The sequence below is a fragment of the Drosophila kikkawai genome, chromosome 3L (genome assembly GCF_030179895.1).
Source record: "Drosophila kikkawai strain 14028-0561.14 chromosome 3L, DkikHiC1v2, whole genome shotgun sequence".
Lineage (NCBI taxonomy): Eukaryota > Metazoa > Arthropoda > Insecta > Diptera > Drosophilidae > Drosophila > Drosophila kikkawai.
In genome coordinates, this window is record NC_091730.1 from 30,366,317 (window position 1) to 30,387,235 (window position 20,919).

Genomic DNA, 20,919 nt, shown 5'->3' on the forward strand with positions numbered 1-20,919 from the left:
TCTTCATCACGCAAGCGGCAAATGAGTTTGCCGCTTCCTACACTCTCTGGTCCTCGAGCATCCTCGGTACCAAAGATTCGGCGCTGATCGTGGATCCAGCTACCTCCTCTAGCTCCTCCTCTCCAGGCCAACCCTCCGGCACTCCGTCTCGTGGCCGAAGCGCTTTAAGTAATGGCGAAAGCATCCGTGGCCGCTTAGCACCTGGCTCAGGTAGAAGTTGACCTGCCCATGCGACCTCTCTACCCATCGCGCTATGTCTGGGATGAGTCGGTACGTCCAACGGCCTTTAGAAGAGGAGTCCCATTGGGACTGCCAGTTTTCTATGCTCCTCCTTCTAGCGGCAACCTTTAGCTCTGCTCTGGACGGCAGTGCCCTCCTGTCCTGCATGGCTGCGAAGATTTACTTCCTCTCCCGGATAAGCTCCGCCAGTGGGACTTGCCCTGCGATGACCAGTGCCGCGTCTTCCGAGATAGTCCGGAACGAGCACGCGATCCTGATAGCGCTTACTCTGTAGGTCGCCTCCACTCCTCGCATGTAGCTTTTGACCGAAGCAGCTTCAGCCCAAACTTGTGCCGCGTACAGGATCTGCGCGGTCACCACAGATGATAGGAGTTTCCTCGTGTACTGCCTTGGACCTCTAGTGTTCGGCAGCATCCTGGAGAGCGCTCCAGCCGTACCGCTGGCCTTTTGGTGGACGTACTCCAGGTGCTCCTTGAAAGACAGCCGGGTGTCGATGATGACGCCCAGGTACTTGATCGCCCTCTGCGACCGGATCCTCGTCCCTCCAACCAGCACGCTAGCAGTCTCCACCGCTTTCCGACTCGAGATTAGGACCGCTTCCGTCTTGTGGGCCGCCAGCTCCAGACCTGCAACCGCCAGCCACGACTCTACGGCTTGGATGGCCGTGTCCGCGCGCGCCTCCACAGATGCTAGCTCCTTTGCTACCACCACTATAGCGACGTCGTCCGCAAATCCAACCAGGTTGGTGCTGACTGGCATCGAAAGCCTCACCACGCGGTCGTACATTGCGCTCCAAAGGAGAGGACCCAGGACGGAGCCCTGCGGGACTCCGGCTGAGACGTTGTGCTCTTTGGGACCCATGCTCGTGTCCCTGTTGCTGAAGTAGCTGTGAGCTACGTTCAGCAAGTACCCAGGAATGTTAAAGTTCCTCAGGGACTCTAGCGTACGGCTCCAGCCTGCCGAGTTAAAGGCATTCCTGATGTCCAGGGTGACCACCAGTAGGACTTGCTTCCTCCTTTCCACCTGGTTCCGGCAATGGCATCCTGCGCCAATTTGACTACCTTTGCAATGGCGTCCAGAGTAGACTTCCCCTTCGTGAAGCCATATTGCTCCGGGCAGAGTCCACTAGCGGCTTCGATGGCTTGGCTCAGCCGGGTTGAGATCACCCTTTCGAATACCTTGCCGATCGTGACCAGCAGACAGATCGGTCTGTAGGACGATGCTTCTCCTGGTGGCTTGCATGGCTTGGGCAGCAGTAGCAGACGTTGCCTTTTCCATCTGTCGGGGAACGTCCCCTCCAGAAGGCACTTGTTGAACAGGCCGGCAACTTCGGACGTCAGCAACGATAGAGTCAGCTTGGTTGCTCTACTCGGAATCGCGTCTGGCCCCGGAGCCTTCTTGGGCTTCAGGCTTCTACCGGCAAGGAGAACCTCAGCTTCCGTGACCCAACGGATGTCGCCCAACTCGGTGCTCGGGAACAGGGAGCCAACTATCCTCTCCAGCGTCGCCGGGTCGGTTGGGGCACAGCCACCCGCATTAAGCCTCTTTACTACCATTCTGTAGGCTCCTCCCCATGGATCCTCCTCGGCGGCGTCGCACAGCTTGAGGAAGCATTCTCGTTTGCTGTTCTTAATGGCAGTCTTGAGCTCCTTTCTTGCTGCCCTGTAGCGGTCGTTACACGTAAGAAGACGCGGGGTGCCTCTAGCTCGCTGCAACAATCTTCTGCTGCGGTGGCATTTACGGCCCAGGTCCGCGATCTCCTCGCTCCATTAAAACATCGGGGAGTGGTGCTTTTTGAACGGCCTTCTTAGTAGCATGCTTTGGCTGCAAGCGCCGTCCACGGCCCAAGCCAGCTTGTCGGCCGTCTCATTGGCTCCGTCTGCTTCGCCTGCCGTGAAGCCCTCGAGGGCATTTGCAAAATCCCGCGGCCTGAAGGTGTCTTGCCGGAACGCCTTCCTATCCGGGAGTAAGGACCCACTCGTGCGATGCGCGGCGCCTATCGAGCACTCGAAAGCCTCGTGGTCGCTGGCGGTATAGGCCTCGCTGATCTTCCATCGGGCGCGGCTGGCCAGCGTACTGCTGACATAGGTGAGGTCGATTACCGAGCCCACCCCAGCCCTGCTGAAGGTCTGACGGGAGCCTTCGTTCAGAAGGACTACGTCCAGGGAGGCGAAGGTCTCCAGCACCGCTCGACCTCTGGCGTTGGTCCGAGAGGACCCCCATTCCATGGCCCAGGCGTTAAAGTCTCCGCCGACCACCACGTTGCTCCTCCCACGCAGGTCGCTGCACAGCTCATCCAGTACCCTGCCAAACGCTTCCAGTGAAAGGCTGGGTGCCAAGTAGCAGCTGTATAGCCAGGTTCCGCCAATGTTCGCCCGAACGAACCCTTCCGCTGATTTGGTGTCGCGCATCTCCGGCGCATCCGCTCCGCAGCTCCACAGGGCCGCTTTGCCAGAGAGGTCAGTGGCCCAGTCGCGGTTGTTACCAACCCTGTAGGGCTCGCTTAGGACTGCCACCTCCGAGCCAAGCTCTCGCACCGTCTGCGACAGGAGATCCTGAGCTGCCCTGCAGTGGTTCAGATTGAGTTGAATCAACTGCATGGAGGTCGAAGATTCCCCTTTCCACTATCTGAGATTGGGCATCCCCTGGCGCCTGCCTTGTGCCTCGTCTCCTTCCTTCCAGCCGCAGCGCATATGAAGCATGACGGCTCCTTGTTGCACGAGGCCGCCTTGTGTCCCGGCTCGCCGCAATTAATGCAGCAACCGCTCCTGTCCACAGGGCCCTTGCAGTGGATCGCAATATGCCCTGGTTCTAGGCATCTGACGCTGAATCTCCGAGCACCTTCTCGATGTTCTCCTTCATTGTCGCGGCGCTCTCGGCGCTACCCTTCGCCACCTCCAGGAGCAGGTTGCCGTTGTTGGTTCGGCGAACCTTTGACACACAGCGTCCCAGGTCCGACAGCTGCTTGTCGTCTCTCCTCGTCACCATTGCGAGCACCTCGCTGTAGGACTTGCCGCTCGCGTGGACAATGACAGCGTCTGGCCGAGTGCGGCGCGCTGTTCTCGCCTTCCTCGCCACGACCTCCCATTCGTTTTCGGGGTTCTCCTGGCTCACAGGCTTCCGGGCTGGCCTATGCTGCTCCGATGCAACATGCACAGCCGCTGGCGGCTTCGCACGGGGCTTCTTGGGCGCCTTTGCATTTTTCTGCTGCGCTAGACGAGGGAGTGGCGGGGCCAGCACCGGTGCGGGTAATCCCGGCGCCTCTGGCTGGCTTAGCCTTCTCCACGGCTCGGTTTTGACCGATGCCTCCTTTTTCCAGGCGGTCGCCGTTTGCTGCTCCTTGTCCGCGCTTTGGGTGATCTGGGCGCATTTCCGGCACAGGTTATTCGCGACCCGGCTCTCCTGCCTGTCGCTGACACCTGCCGCGGCCGTTCTGTTTGCTACAAGGATGTTGGAGTGAAGGGACTTCACCTTGGCAATCATCTCCCTCAAGGACATGGTGATGTGACGCGTCGTTTTGTCCATCATCTTCAATGAAACCTCATGCAGCAATTTTCCCATCTCCTGGAGATCCTGCTGGCAAGCTGGCTCTACTAACGCCTTGCATTTCTTAGTTCTTGGTGAACCAGCCGGGCTTGCAGGGTCTCGTGACCTCTTGGGGGGCGGCGTAGAGTCTGAGCTCTGCCCTCCTTGGGTCTTGTGCAGCTGTGGCGATCGGGCGAGCTTGCTGCTCCTGCTGAACGCCGCTGCCTCTTCCTCTTCCCTCGATGCACATGGCGACGCCGCCAGTGCTGTTCCGCCCACGACGGGGTTTACCTCTTCCATAGCCGGCTTGTCGGTCAGCGCCGGGCTCCCACGCTGGCCAAGGATTTCTCCCTGGCTCTGCGACGGGGGTTATACCGCCCTGCCGGGTGGTGTGTGTGTGTGTGCTTAATTCTAGTCTTCATTTTAGGTATAATATTTACATAAGTAGTTTAAGCTTAATTTAGGAAACAGTGATTTATATATGTACATGTTAGTGGCGACCAGTCGAGTCGTCACACTCCCCTCTCACTTCCGGGTGGGGTGTAAGAAGACCCGGACGTGGTCGTCCCGGTTCAGCTGTACCCGGAACAGCTGGCCCTGCTCCTCCTCCAGGTAGCGTCGGGCCCTTCGTCTGGCTACTAGGAGTCGCTGCTGAATCCGTATGATGAGCCCGGCGGGTAGCGTGCCGTTGGGAGTGCTCCAGCCATCGGGAATGGGTACCCAGTGGGTGTGACCTTGGCGGTCGCGGGGCAACTCCTCCTCGGACGAGGATTCGCTGGGGCTGTCCGCCCAGGGCGCGCTCCGTCGGCGGCCTAGGCGTGCCGGTGCTGGTGTTGGTGGTCGGTCCCTGGCCGAACGTGGCTCCGGATTGATTGGCCGGACCGGCCCGGCGGAGGACGAGCCCAGCTCGTCGCTCAGGTCTTCAGCCCTGCGTCGAGCCACTGCCGCGGCGTATTCGCCGGGTGTTGGTAGCGGGGGGCGGCTCGGTACGGCCACGGCTGTCCTCTCGTCGGCGGAGTCCTCGTCGGTCGTCGAGTCGAAACGTCGGCTTGTCGACGGCCCATCTGCCTGGCGTGGAGTGACGGTGGCGTGGTATCCGCGTGACGTTGTCGGCGGTGATTGGCTCGGTGATGAGGCCGCGCAGGAGGTTATCGGGCGTCTGGTAGAGTACGGGCTCGGCCCGAAAATGTCCTCATACGCCGGCGGCGGGGTGCCCGGCGGTCTAAAATCTGGCTCGGCGTCGTCGGAGTCGGAGATCTGGATGATCTCATCCGCCTCTCCCTCGTCGCTGGAGATCACCTCGTAATCCGGCCGGAATTGAGGTGACGGGGTCCGTGGCTCGTCGACGGATGGGTCGGAGGCGGGGCGCATCGGAAGCTCCACTCCGTCTTCGTCGGGAGCCTCCCCGAAGAGGTCCTCCATGTCTAAACCTTCTGCCCCGTGGGCCATCTCCTCCAGCACGTCGGGTGGAAGGTCGCCTAGGCACTCTCGTAGCGCCGCTTCCACCTCGCCGTCTAGATCTGGTGCCGCTGCAGCCCCTGACGGGACCAGCGGTGCTATGGCCTGGACTTGCGTGTCCCAGGCGTTGTTGCAGTCGGGCCGGTGCGTGAGCGTGCCGGAGTGATGGCAGCTCGCGGCGCCGCCCTTGAAGATGGGGTTACGTGGCCGGTCGATGTCGTGGCGACCCTGCCGGTGTGCGGACGCGTCGACGGGCCGGCTGCTCGTGGTGCCTCCCGTGGTGATGATTTATCTCCTTGCCCTTGGGTGGCCTGAGTCGATGGAGGCCGGGTCGTGCGGAGCAGGACCAAAGGCGGCGACCCCTGATCTGCGAGTGGCTGCTTGCCCTGGTCGGCAGGCGTGTGGGCGGCCTCGGTTGGCCGTGGTCGTGGCGGGGTGGTGTCCACCCGTATTGGGCCGAATCGGTGATCCGGCGAGACGTCGAGCTGCTCCGCGGACGAAATTTGTCCGCGTCCTCCGGCCACACGGAGTGGCGCGAGGAGTGGAGGTTGGGGCCGATGCCCCATCTGGAGACCATCCAGCAGCTCATCAAGGGCGAGCCCTATCCAGGCGTCTTCCCGGGGTGATGAGACGGTGCTTGTCATCGTGGCGAGATGGCTGGTCCGGGTTGGTAGTGATGCGGCTGTGCTCGGGGCTGGCTTCCCCGAGTATGCGGCCGTGTGCTCGCTGGCGGTTGCCTGTGGACGGTGGGTCGCGACTGTAGAACAGCTCTGTTGCTGTTGCTGGCGATGTTGCTCTGCCGCAGTCTGGTGCACCGTGTGCGTTCGTGCTGCGCGGTGATCGATGTATCTGTGGAGAGAAAAGAGCAAAAGAGACGGCGTTGTTAGGGGGCGCTTTCGAAGGACCCTACCCAACCGAGAGTTGCTCGATTTCTAAGTTTTCTTTGCCAAAGAGAGGGCCCATGTTTCCCCCCTAGGGGGGTAGGAGCGTTGGACAGGCGCGCCTGTCAGCAAGTGGCGTGGAGTGGGGTGGTTCTTCCCAGGGCTTGTGTCGGGGGCGTCTGACTGCTTTGGGTTGTGCGTGTCCTCAGCGTGGTCCTCCTCGTAGTCGCTGTCATCGCTCGCGCCTTCGGCGTAGTCATCTGTTTCTCCCTGTCGGTAGGGTTTCAGTTGCCCCAAACTCGCAGTACGGCGCCGGCGACTGCCGGGTACGTGTAGCTGGACGATGTTTGGAGAAGGGAACTTCGCCACTCGGAAGGGTCCCTCGTATCTCGCGGCCAGTTTGGCGGCGATTCATTCAGCAGCGTTGGAGAGTGCGTGGCGTCTCACCAGCACTAGAGATCCTACAAACGGCTTCCAAGACCGTCGGCGCAGATTGTAGTGTTGGCCCTGATCAGCCGTAGCGCGCTCGGCGTTGTCTCGCACTACTCGGAAGATGTCCTTCAGCTGCTGGCTTCAGTCCGTTGGGGCCACCTCTGGGGTGCCTCGTCCTGGTGCTCGTCGTATAGAGTCCGTATAGAGTCCGTGGCAGCCTCGGTTCTCGCCCCTGCGTCAGGAAAGCTGGGCTAAATCCTGTTGTGTCGGAGACACTGTTGTTGATGGCCAGGGAGATTTCTGGCAACAACTGGTCCCATGTATTCTGCGGGCCTCCATCCAGGTACTGGGCGATCATCGTCTTGATCGTCCTGTTGGCTCTCTCCGTCGGGTTCTGCCTTGGCGTATACGGCGCCGTGTGCTGCAGCTCCATGACCAGCGTTTTGCAGAAGTTCTGGAAAGACCGACCTGTGAACTGCGTGCCGTTGTCGCAGACGAAAGTCCTCGGCACTCCGAATCTGCTCAAGATCCGTTCCCGAAAAGCGCGTTCAAGCTGTGCTCCAGTGGCTTTCCGTAGTGGCACCAACTCCACCCACTTGCTGAAGGCATCTAGAAACACCAACAGCATGGTGTTGCCTTGCTTCGATCGTGGAAGCGGTCCGACGAAGTCCGCGCAGAGAACCTGGAATGGCTCGTCGACCTGACGGGTGAACATCCTCCCCGCAGGTTTCTCCTGGCTTACCTTGAACTTCTGGCAACTCGTACAGTGACGAACAAAGCGCGCGACGTCGCGGAATAAACCCGGCCAGTAGTATCGCTGAGCCACGCGATTACTAGTTTTCCGGATTCCCAAGTGTCCGGCGGTTGGATGGTCATGGCATTCCTCGAGGACGCGTTGGCGGTAATCCGACCCAACGCACAGTTTCCATGGCGTGTACTCCTCCTCTTCTGGCCGGAGACCAATGCGGCGATAGAGTTGTCCGTTCTCCTCCCTGTAGTCGGGGAACTCGGCGGGTTCTGTCCGCATCTTCTGGAGCATCTTCTTGATCCAGCGGCAGTTGACTCCTTGTACCTGTGCTTGCTGCGCGGTAGGAAGCGGTTGGCGAGAAAGGGCGTCGGCCAAAAGATTTTAGGCCCCTTTCCGGTAATGGACGTCGTACTGGTACTGCTGCAACTCGAGAGCCCAGCGTGCAATCCTGCCCGTCGGGTTATCGATCGAATTCAGCCATTTCAGCGAGTGATGATCAGTCAGCACGTCGAAACGGTACCCCTCGAGGTAGCATCGCATCTTCCGGATTGACAGACGATGGCGAGGCACTCCTTCTCCGTAACGGAGTAGTTCCTCTCGGCCGGGTTGAGCCGGCGGCTGGCATAAGCGACAACTCTCTCCTGTCCCTCGATGGTCTGCGTCAATACGGCTCCTATTCCGTACTCGCTGGCATCCGTCTGTAGAACGAACTTCTGTCAAATCCGGACAGGCCAAAACCGGTGCCTTCGTTAGCAGCGCCTTCAGCTCCTAAAAAGCGTGATCCTGCTTCGATGTCCACTCCCACTTTTGGCCTTTCTTCAGCAACGCGGTCATGGGTTCGACCACGTCGGCGAAGTTTGGCACAAAGCGGCGATACCAGGATGAAATCCCAAGGCATCTCCAGAGTTCTATTAGGCAAGTTGGTGGCTTCAGCTCGCGGATCGCGGCAACTTTGTCCGGATCGGTATGGATACCCGCTTCGTTGATCACATGTCCCATGTAGACGATGTGGCGCTGGAAGAAGTGGCACTTCCCTCGATTCAGGCGCAAGTTTGCGTTGCGCAGGCGTCGGAAGACCTCTTGAAGGTTGGCGACGTGTTCCTCCAGGGTCGAGCCTATGACGCTGATATCGTCCAGGTAGGCGAATGCGTGCGGCTCCATGTCAGGCCCGATGACTGTATCCAAAGCGCGTTGGAACGTTGCAGGGGCGGAATGCAGGCCGAACGGCATCACCCGCCAGTGGAATAATTCTCTACCGGGAACGGTGAAAACCGTACACTCTCGGCTGCCCGGGGCTACTGGTATCTGCCAGTATCCATTTTTCAAGTCCAGCGTCGAGATGAACTTGGCGTTCCGGAGGCCTTCCAGAATCTGGTGATTCCTCGGGAGCGGGTAGGCATCGGGAACCGAGTTTTCGTTGAGTTGACGGTAGTCAACACACATGCGTACGTCTCCGTTTTTCTTCGCCGCAATCACGATGGGTGCGCTGTGCGGACTCTTCGAGGGCTCGATCCGCCCGTCTCGAAGAAGCTCGTCGATCTGTTTGTCGATGATGGCCCTCATGGCTGGGTTCCTCGGGAAGTATCGCTGCTTCAGTGGCCGATCGCTGCGCATGATGATGGGGTGCTCCGCTATGTGGGACACCCCTGAAAGGTTCTCGAACAAGGCCAACTCCTTCTCCAGGAATTCCTCTACCCAGGGCTCTGGGTAGCTGTGGGTCTCGAGCTCTTCCGCCTCGGCTGAATCTGGATCCCCAGCGGGGTGACTCACCGAGACTCCGCAGAGAGGCGAGTCTTGCGCCGGCGTTTCCTCGGCGTGGTCCTGGAAACGGACACGCTTCATGGAGGTGCGAAATGGATTTCGCTGCGCGGCGGTGGCATCCGCCACAGGCAAGACATGGCTCCAACTTGGCGGCTGGTTCCCCATCGTGGACGGGTCTATGCCCGGGATGACTGCCAACCTCCGGGAGGATGTGCTCTCCTCTCCGGCAGGCGTGGTGCTGGCGGTCTCCCGGTTGGTTTCGGGGGCAGTGCCCCGAGGGCGGGCGCGTGGCGCCGGTTGCGGCGGTTCTCTGACCGTTGCTGGTTCCCTGTGGCTGGAGCGTGGCTCCGTCGTCGCTGGCTCCCGGCGGGCAGAGTGTGACTCGGCCGGCGGGCTTCGGGGTCGAGAGCGTGGCTCTCTCGGCTGCGGCGTAGGGCGTGGCCCTCTGTGAGGGTTGGAGTGTGGCTCCTCAAGGTGGACAGAGCGTGGCTCGTCGAAGCGGACAGAGCGTGTCTCTTCCCTCCGGCGTCTTGCGTTGGCTTGTTCTTGAGCCCATGGTGGCTCCGTGTACTGGTCGGGCATCAGGCTGAGGGTCTGTTCCCCGCACTGCATGGTGGCTCCGATCCTGCAAAGAAAATCCATGCCTAGGAGAACGTCGTCAAGGATTTCGCTCATCACTAGCCGGATGGTTGGAGCGCGTTTGCTGCCCAAATGTATATTGGCGGCGAGGGCCCGAGTTAGTTCCCGGCATGTCCCGTCGGCCAACTTGGCTTGGATGCGAATATCTCGCGTGTTGTCTGCGTTGCCTAGCTCTCGGGCTAGGTCCTCGCTGATGAAGCTATGCGTAGCTCCGGTGTCCAGGGTGGCCACGAATCCTCGCCCTTCCATGGTGATGGCGGCACGAATTCGTCCCTGGTTTTGGTGGAGGGTTCCTCCTACTGGCTGCATGGGTTGGACGGGTTCCCCGGGTGATTCCCGGTCACTCGAGACCCGTTCCCGTTTCCCGATGCTGCACGTCGACAGCAATCGATAGTCCGGGTTCCTCTGCGTCCGCAGTCCCAGCAGAAAATGATGCGGGGGTTCCGGCACTCGGCCGAGAAGTGTCCCGGTTGGCGGCAGTTGCGGCAGGCGTCGCGAAGGTTGACTGGCTCCGATGTGACGAGAGAGGCTGTGCTCTGGCTCGTGTTCGCGTTTCGGCTGGTACCTCCGTTGAAAGGGTTGCCAATGGGGCTGCTGGTGGGGCACGGCGCGGCGTCCGCCCGGCTTCCGTCCCATAGTTGAGTCTAGCTTCCTGTCGAGGGCTCGGAGAGTAATGATCCTGGCCTCCATTCCGGCTGCGCGTCACCTCGTAGTCCACTACCAGGTGGGTCAGCTCCGCCAGGGTGCGGAAATCCTGTCTTCGGGTGAACAGCTGGTACTCCGGCAGCATGTTTTCGTAGACGCGCTCCAGCTCTCGGTCCGGAGAGAATCCAGCTCGGCGCATCTGCAAGCGAAGATCCACTAAGTATTCCTTGAACGGCTCGTTGGGCCGCTGCAGGTGCGTCCGGATCTCGTCCTCCAGTCGCTGATAGTACCGCGGTGGCAGGAAAAAATCGAGAAATTCACGGGGAACCTCGACCCAGCTGGCCTGCTGGAGTCCGCTCGTGCGGAACCAACTCTCAGCCCGGCCGGACAGCAGCACCACCAGGGCTTGAGCCAGATATCTCCGGTCGATCCGGCAAGTATCGGCCCGCTCCTCGATGTGCTCAATGAACCCGAGTGGATCCGTCTTTCCGTCGAACGAAAGACCCCACTTCGTCATCCTGTCGATCAGGATGGCTCCCAGGCCGGCGTCGCTAGGATGACTCGCGGATCGTGGAGGTTCTTCCGCCTTCGGGCGTCGCCCTGTGGCCGGGGAAGTACTACGCGGAAGGAAAAGCGAAGGTGGTACCAACGATGCCGAGGTGGTCGGTTCTGGTGATATGAGGGCCGGATCCAGGGGTATAGGCGACTTTATTTCGCCCGAGGGTGCGTTCCCGAACCGGCGCTCCAGTTCCTCGAGTCGATCTTGGATTTCCTCGGAATTATCCGCTCGTCGTGAAAATGCGATGAGTCGAGCACGCTGCTCGTCCACAGTGCCGCTTCGATCGAGTCCGAACTAGCCGAGAATGGCTTCCAGCTCCATCTTTTTACGATAGCTAATCCATGTGACGCCCATCGTTGCGAAGAAAATGATCAGGCATACGGCGACCGAGAATAAATTTGAATGGCACGGGTCACGGAATCGAGTATAATCGCCTTCTTGTAAACAATCGAAATTTAATTATTCTGTTTTCTTTGATTTATTATTTTATTTTATTTAACTATTTATTTTTTCTTTAATTATTTTAATTATTTTATTTAATTATTCAATTATTTTATTATATTTTATTTAATTATGTTTAATTATTTTACTTGACTTTATTTGATTTTATTTATTGTGTTTATTTTATTACTTATTTGATTTTAGTATTTTTATTATTTTATTCAGTTATTTTATTTGATTTCGTTTTATTTCAATTAGTTTATTTTATTTTCGATAATTTTATTATTTATTTAGTGTATTTTATTATATTTAATTATTTTATTTGATTTTATTTATTTTATTATTTATTTTTCTTCTTTAATTATTATTTTTAATTATTTTATTTGATTTTATTTTATTATTTATTTTTTTCTTTAATTATTTTATTTAATTATTTTATTTGATTTTATTTATTTTATTATTTATTTTTTTCTTTAATTATTTTATTTAANNATTTTATTTGATTATTTCGGCGTGTGTACTAGGCTTCTGCGTTTTTGAGATCGCGCAGGATCCGCTTAGTTTTTAACTCGACTACAGGATCACGCAGGATCCTCTGGGTACCCGTGGTATTATTATTATTTTTTTTTTTTTTTGTATTAAAGGCTCTTTCCGTTGAGGTCTTTAAATGCGACGGCGAAAGAATTTTCTAGGCACTGTCCTTGAAGAATATTATTAATTTCAAAAAAAAATTCAGGTGTCCTCGAAGGATGTTATTGACCACGGCGGAAGGATCTTAGTCCCTGGCGTTGTGCGAAAGAAAAAATATTTTTGCGACGGCGAAAAACTTGAGCGATGTGATTACTATGATAGTTCGTCGGTGATTAAATTCTGTTGCCCAGTGTAGCTTTATTTATTGCTGCCCACGGTAGCAGCGGCGCAGCAAAGTGACAGAACGATAGCGGCAGAGAGCGTCCCTCTGCCGGCGTTGACGCGGGCGGAGATGCAGCGAAGCTAAGTGATAGGGGCAGAGAGCGTCCCTGTTGACGCGGGCAACGACGTCAAATTTCAAGCGGTGCAGCGAAGCTAATTTTTGGCGGGAATATCCTAGGAGAACGTCGTCAAGGATTTCGCTCATCACTAGCCGGATGGTTGGAGCGCGTTTGCTGCCCAAATGTATATTGGCGGCGAGGGCCCGAGTTAGTTCCCGGCATGTCCCGTCGGCCAACTTGGCTTGGATGCGAATATCTCGCGTGTTGTCTGCGTTGCCTAGCTCTCGGGCTAGGTCCTCGCTGATGAAGCTATGCGTAGCTCCGGTGTCCAGGGTGGCCACGAATCCTCGCCCTTCCATGGTGATGGCGGCACGAATTCGTCCCTGGTTTTGGTGGAGGGTTCCTCCTACTGGCTGCATGGGTTGGACGGGTTCCCCGGGTGATTCCCGGTCACTCGAGACCCGTTCCCGTTTCCCGATGCTGCACGTCGACAGCAATCGATAGTCCGGGTTCCTCTGCGTCCGCAGTCCCAGCAGAAAATGATGCGGGGGTTCCGGCACTCGGCCGAGAAGTGTCCCGGTTGGCGGCAGTTGCGGCAGGCGTCGCGAAGGTTGACTGGCTCCGATGTGACGAGAGAGGCTGTGCTCTGGCTCGTGTTCGCGTTTCGGCTGGTACCTCCGTTGAAAGGGTTGCCCAATGGGGCTGCTGGTGGGGCACGGCGCGGCGTCCGCCCGGCTTCCGTCCCATAGTTGAGTCTAGCTTCCTGTCGAGGGCTCGGAGAGTAATGATCCTGGCCTCCATTCCGGCTGCGCGTCACCTCGTAGTCCACTACCAGGTGGGTCAGCTCCGCCAGGGTGCGGAAATCCTGTCTTCGGGTGAACAGCTGGTACTCCGGCAGCATGTTTTCGTAGACGCGCTCCAGCTCTCGGTCCGGAGAGAATCCAGCTCGGCGCATCTGCAAGCGAAGATCCACTAAGTATTCCTTGAACGGCTCGTTGGGCCGCTGCAGGTGCGTCCGGATCTCGTCCTCCAGTCGCTGATAGTACCGCGGTGGCAGGAAAAAATCGAGAAATTCACGGGGAACCTCGACCCAGCTGGCCTGCTGGAGTCCGCTCGTGCGGAACCAACTCTCAGCCCGGCCGGACAGCAGCACCACCAGGGCTTGAGCCAGATATCTCCGGTCGATCCGGCAAGTATCGGCCCGCTCCTCGATGTGCTCAATGAACCCGAGTGGATCCGTCTTTCCGTCGAACGAAAGACCCCACTTCGTCATCCTGTCGATCAGGATGGCTCCCAGGCCGGCGTCGCTAGGATGACTCGCGGATCGTGGAGGTTCTTCCGCCTTCGGGCGTCGCCCTGTGGCCGGGGAAGTACTACGCGGAAGGAAAAGCGAAGGTGGTACCAACGATGCCGAGGTGGTCGGTTCTGGTGATATGAGGGCCGGATCCAGGGGTATAGGCGACTTTATTTCGCCCGAGGGTGCGTTCCCGAACCGGCGCTCCAGTTCCTCGAGTCGATCTTGGATTTCCTCGGAATTATCCGCTCGTCGTGAAAATGCGATGAGTCGAGCACGCTGCTCGTCCACAGTGCCGCTTCGATCGAGTCCGAACTCGCCGAGAATGGCTTCCAGCTCCATCTTTTTACGATAGCTAATCCATGTGACGCCCATCGTTGCGAAGAAAATGATCAGGCATACGGCGACCGAGAATAAATTTGAATGGCACGGGTCACGGAATCGAGTATAATCGCCTCCTTGTAAACAATCGAAATTTAATTATTCTGTTTTCTTTGATTTATTATTTTATTTTATTTAACTATTTATTTTTTCTTTAATTATTTTAATTATTTTATTTAATTATTCAATTATTTTATTATATTTTATTTAATTATGTTTAATTATTTTACTTGACTTTATTTGATTTTATTTATTGTGTTTATTTTATTACTTATTTGATTTTAGTATTTTTATTATTTTATTCAGTTATTTTATTTGATTTCGTTTTATTTCAATTAGTTTATTTTATTTTCGATAATTTTATTATTTATTTAGTGTATTTTATTTTATTATTTTTATTTAATTATTTTATTTGATTTTATTTATTTTATTATTTATTTTTTTTCTTTAATTATTTTTTTTAATTATTTTATTTGATTTTATTTTATTATTTATTTTTTTCTTTAATTATTTTATTTAATTATTTTATTTGATTTTATTTATTTTATTATTTATTTTTTTCTTTAATTATTTTATTTAATTATTTTATTTGATTATTTCGGCGTGTGTACTAGGCTTCTGCGTTTTTGAGATCGCGCAGGATCCGCTTAGTTTTTAACTCGACTACAGGATCACGCAGGATCCTCTGGGTACCCGTGGTATTATTATTATTTTTTTTTTTTTTGTATTAAAGGCTCTTTCCGTTGAGGTCTTTAAATGCGACGGCGAAAGAATTTTCTAGGCACTGTCCTTGAAGAATATTATTAATTTCAAAAAAAAATTCAGGTGTCCTCGAAGGATGTTATTGACCACGGCGGAAGGATCTTAGTCCCTGGCGTTGTGCGAAAGAAAAAATATTTTTGCGACGGCGAAAAACTTGAGCGATGTGATTACTATGATAGTTCGTCGGTGATTAAATTCTGTTGCCCAGTGTAGCTTTATTTATTGCTGCCCACGGTAGCAGCGGCGCAGCAAAGTGACAGAACGATAGCGGCAGAGAGCGTCCCTCTGCCGGCGTTGACGCGGGCGGAGATGCAGCGAAGCTAAGTGATAGGGGCAGAGAGCGTCCCTGTTGACGCGGGCAACGACGTCAAATTTCAAGCGGTGCAGCGAAGCTAATTTTTGGCGGGAATATCCCGCGTGGCGGGTGGAAAATTTTATTGCCTATTTCTCTTTGTATTATGCTTCGCCACTGCCGTCTGCCGCCGAATTGGCGCGACCTATTTGCACTGTGAAAAAACGTCGCCGTTGCCAAATATTCTCCCCATAGATATATATGACGACGATCCAGCATCGGAGTCCTCAACTGGACTTTCTGCGAAACGTTTCCTGGCGCGTGGCATGATTCCTCAAATTTTTCAACCAATCTGCTTGCCACTCAAAAACGCTGTGTCATTCATTTTCAACTCCTTTTTACCTTGCAACACACACGCAGGTGTGGTGAGATCTCAGAAAACAATATCCGTCTCTTTCATACCCACGCCCAGGCTACGTTGGCAAAACAGTGTATGCCTCGCACGAAAGAACAGAGAAGCAATAATAAATTAAACAAGTGTGTACCCACAAAAATCGTTATAATTTGAATTAACAAAATAATCTGCGACACGGCCTTCCTGACATATCTCACGTCCTCGTGAGTCTATAACATAACGGTTTTACAAATTCATTCTCTTATCTTCATTCAAGTTTCTTTCTTCATTACATTTCTTCTTCTTTCTTCATTACATTTTCTTAGATCATTTCAGAATCAGAATCAAACAAACTATTTTAAAGTTTTCTCTTAGACTTCTTATTTCTTACTTTTAAACAACTTATGCCATGAGATCCGGATTACCACTAACTTAAGTTCAAACAATTCATTCGTTTTCAAACATCATGCCAACCACTAGCACACAGTCATCCACAAGATAAACTGGCCAGTCAATTATTGAGTTAGTTTAGCCCACAGCTTATATCCTGACAAACCGGCCATCTGAAATAGCTCGCAATTTAGTCCACAGGCCGGCCAAATAACAATTCATCGAACGTTACCAAAATTTCAGCCTTCCTGCAACAAATGGCGAACCACATAACTCGGGCACCCACCTGCACAGAAAGTTCTGAAACCTGTAACTTATTCGGGCGTGTCTTCATTCTACTTCAAAATCACAGCCCTCACCGGCTTGATCTGTGGCACCTTTATCACCACCTTCATCATTCAATTCCGTGGTCTCTCCATCACCACATCATTATCCAAATTCCGTGGTCTCTTCATCACCACCTTCATCATCCAATTCCGTGATCTCTTCATCACCACATCATCATCCAAATTCCGTGGTAATCCCCTTCTCAGGCATACGTCTCAATAATTATTATTTAATTAATCAAGTCTATACCAATCTCCTAATATTACGGTCACTTAAAAAGGTCCTCATCCTATTTTTCATTAAACATAAGTGCGCTTGATGTAATTGTTACGCCGATGCCCCTACTCAAAATTTCTCAACTAATCGGAGCGTCGTATTTGATATGAACTACGTAAAACTACGTAAAATAAGACTTTAAAAGAACGCTCAAAAATCAAAACATTTAACAGTTGTTTATTCTTTAATAATCTCGTGGATACAGTCTCTTCGATGAGCGGACACACGGAGTCGAAGTAAAATTGGAACGACTCACCAAACTGCAGCAACGTTCCTATGGGTCAAGTACGGTGCATATGTTCACATCTTTGATTGTATTGGTCGTGACCGGTGGACGCTCCTGACGATCCGGGCATACCGCAGAAACATGTCCAGATTTTCCACATTTATAACAGATCACGGATGCTCCTCTATATCCAGATTGTTGATTACGGGGCTGCTCCAAATGAGTTGTCTCTTTGTTAAAGCGACATTCCTCCTTCTTGTGGCCGGGTTTGCCACACTTGTAACACGTGATGTGAGGCATAGCTCTGTCTCTTTTTCCTTCTGGTGCCGATACGTTGTCACTCGAATGCTGTCTCTGTCCGGCGTCAAACGAAAAGGCTTTGAGTTCCTGATGCAGCTCATTTCGGCTTTTGATGTCCGTCGTAAAAACCAAACGGCGCAACCGTGTATCTATGCCAGCTGCATGTGCCAACGTGACGGATACTGCAATCTGCTCAACGCTGAGCGACTTCCAGCGGGCCATTAGTGAGGTGACCATTCTGCTCCCATATAACGACAAGCACTCTCCTTCATTTGGGCGTGCGTTTAGCAAATTCATAACAGTCGCGGACAAAGTCTCAGTTCCGGAAAAATATTGCAAAAATAATTCTCGAAACTGCGTCCATGTAATGCCGGGAAAACATGTCTGCGAGAGCCAGTGAGATGCGGTGCCCTCCAATGATTTGCTGAGGGCCATTACAAGAGCGCTCCCCACGAGCTGGTTTTCAGACAATATGTAGTCGACTGTTGAACACCAGGACAGCGAGTCTGATCCTGCACAATCAGGGTTGAACTTTGGCAGCACAATGGTTTTTGCCTCTTTTGGTTCATTTAGAGAGCACTGTACTTTTTTTATCAACTCGGCGAAATTACGGTTTTGCAGCTCCAGAATTGTTAGAAGATTTGCATCATTGGCTGGACGCGGAGGTAATCCCACTTCTGATGACGACGATCCAGCATCGGAGTCCTCAACTGGACTTTCTGCGAAACGTTTCCTGGCGCGTGGCATGATTCCTCAAATTTTTCAACCAATCTGCTTGCCACTCAAAAACGCTGTGTCATTCATTTTCAACTCCTTTTTACCTTGCAACACACACGCAGGTGTGGTGAGATCTCAGAAAACAATATCCGTCTCTTTCATACCCACGCCCAGGCTACGTTGGCAAAACAGTGTATGCCTCGCACGAAAGAACAGAGAAGCAATAATAAATTAAACAAGTGTGTACCCACAAAAATCGTTATAATTTGAATTAACAAAATAATCTGCGACATATATATATATTTTCCCATATGTATATATTAGTTTTTTTTTCCTATATATATATGACGAGGATTCACCATCGGAGTCCTCAACTTGACTTTCGGCGTAACGTTTCCTGGCGCGTGGCATGATTCCTCAAATCTTCAACCAATCTGCTTGCCACTCAAAAACGCTGTGTCATTCATTTTCAACTCCTTTTTACCTTGCAACACACACGTAGGTGTGGTGAGTTCTCAGAAAACAATATCCGTCTCTTTCATACACACGCCCAGGCTACGTTGGCAAAACAGTGTATGCCTCGCACGAAAGAACAGAGAAGCAATAATAAATTAAACAAGTGTGTACCCACAAAAATCGTTATAATTTGAATTAACAAAATAATCTGTGACACGGCCTTCCTGACATATCTCACGTCCTCGTGAGTCTATAACATAACGGTTTTACAAATTCATTCTCTTATCTTCATTCAAGTTTCTTTCTTCATTACATTTCTTCTTCTTTCTTCATTACATTTTCTTAGATCATTTGTGAGGAGTCGTTCGACTTCCCACAAATACTGGCGGCCAACTACAACGGCAACCGCGCCAGCCGCCGACAGCAACAACAGCATCAGCAGCCAACAACAACAGCAGAGGCAACGTCAGCCGAAGAATATCAACAGCGCCAGCAGCGAATATCAACAGCGTCAGCAGCGAACAACAACAGCGTCAGCAGCGCCCAAAAACAACAACAACGGCGGTCAGGAGCCGGCAGCGACAACAACAGTAGCCGACGGCAATAACCACTGCCGCCAACGCTCATGGAGAGCCGCCGCAGCCAGCAGCGAAATCAAAAACAAACCGGCAAACGCCCAAATTATTCTCGCTTTGTAAACTAAGTTTTTGGAAATAATTTCGTATAATACTTTAATCACTTCGCCCTTTGTAAACATAAGCTTTGTATATAATCATTCTCTATTGTTTTTGTAAAATAAGCTCTTTATATTTAAGCAGCCAAGTTTCGCACTATAATCATCTTCTAGTTGTACAGAATTTAAGCGTAGTCAAGAATTAGTAGTTATCTTTGGTTCCCCGTTCTCACATCTCTAGATCCCGCACACACACACACACACACCTACACTCGGAGAGCAGAGAGAGTTATTCACCACGAACAAGTGGCCACGGAGTTAGCGCCGTATGAGAGCAACGGAGAGCGAGCATACGATCGAGCGCAAAGCAACCCCCGAAAATTGGCACGCGCCAACGGGAGAGAGCGAGAGGGAAGCTGATGCACCGAAATGCAAGAGCAATGGAAAATTACCAGCGCGGCCGAAAATTTGGCAAAGCCGCGTGTCTGGATTTACTTTTGCGGAGGCGACGAAAACGTATAGACGTGCGAGCAGTCGACGGAGTTTCAACGTAACCACAACGGGAGTTTCTACGCGACGGAGTTTCTGCGGCCAACGAGGACAATGTTATAACCCGAGACCAGCCAGGAGGTGGTGCTCGAAGTGACCAGGGATAGTGACGGCAGCCAGTGGAGTTGCGGAGAATTTGGGTGGCCAAGGAGGCACCTTTCTGGAAACGGACGGAGGCGAGGACGTGGCGGAAGCAGCAGCCACAGGCGAACGTGTGTGTGTGCGGAAATACGGAGACGGGTGAGTGTATAGGGAGGATCGCATTTTGGCCAGCGGGTACATGTGTGAATAGAAATCTCTCGATGGCCAAGATGCGGTTTTCGCTAGAGTAGGCTAGGAAATAATGATCCCAAAAATCTAACCTAAAATCCCTGCAAACTTTATTAAATAAAAACCCACGAAGGCGAAAAGAAAATTCTGGAAACAACACAACTTGATTCAATAAAAGAGACAATGAAAACTGAAATTGATTAAAAATAAACTCGTACGTATTTACATTTCGGTTCTTGCGGGGAATGGCTGAGTTTCGCCCACACTGGGAGAAATTTTACTCCAAACTTTAATAATAAAATTTTAAGAAAATTCTATTTAAATATATTTTTGCTCTCGCGGAAAATCTAATCACTGACCGCCACTTTCGAGAGGCCGTACGCTGCCCACACTGGAAAATAACATGCAGAGAAATTTAACATGAGGAAAATTTAAATAAATTCAAGAAAAGCTCTCGTAAATAAAATCTTCGGCTCAGATCGAGTCCAGCTCGCAGGGAACGACCCAAGATCATGCTGGCCATGACTCACGTAGAATATTTTCCCAAAAATGCCTAGATTTTAGGCCATAAACTCTGCCCTAGGAAACGGTGGTCCCCAAAATCGACCCCTCTCTCGGTCTCCTTCTAGCGATTGCTATGGGCCCGACCCAAAACGCGCTCCGACGATTATTTCGCTTTATTGCAAAGGCCGGACAAGTCATTTCTCTGGCTTCGTATCCCGGTAACTGACAGCCACCATCTCACGTCAGTTTACCGCGCGTCAAAACACTTTGTCCCACATCTTTACAAATTTTTCTGTTAAAGAGGACCTTGGACGTGACTGAGACTTACCCCAGCCGTCGAACTTCCTTACACATTTCAGAATCAGAATCAAACAAACTATTTTAAAGTTTTCTCTTAGACTTCTTATTTCTTACTTTTAAACAACTTATGCCATGAGATCCGGATTACCACCAACTTAAGTCCAAACAATTCATTCGTTTTCAAACATCATGCCAACCACTAGCACACAGTCATCCACAAGATAAACTGGCCAGCCAATTATTGAGTTAGTTTAGCCCACAGCTTATATCCTGACAAACCGGCCATCTGAAATAGCTCGAAATTTAGTCCACAGGCCGGCCAAATAACAATTCATCGAACGTTACCAAAATTTCAGCCTTCCTGCAACAAATGGCGAACCACATAACTCGGGCACCCACCTGCACAGAAAGTTCTGAAACCTGGAACTTATTCGGACGTGTCATGACACGTCTTCATTCTACTTCAAAATCACAGCCCTCACCGGCTTGATCTGTGGCACCTTTATCA

General features: G+C 52.3%; 1 protein-coding gene across 1 annotated transcript in view; it reads left to right on the top strand.

Moving 5' to 3' along the window:
- LOC138928622 (uncharacterized) overlaps window positions 1-18,880 on the top strand; it is a 46,165-nt gene extending 27,285 nt beyond the window's left edge. The window contains exon 2 of the mRNA XM_070285959.1: window positions 18,462-18,880. Within this exon, the coding sequence (XP_070142060.1) occupies window positions 18,462-18,813 (352 nt within the window). The 3' untranslated portion in view covers window positions 18,814-18,880. The remainder of the gene's footprint in view (window positions 1-18,461) is intronic.
- Window positions 18,881-20,919: the final 2,039 nt, after the last annotated feature.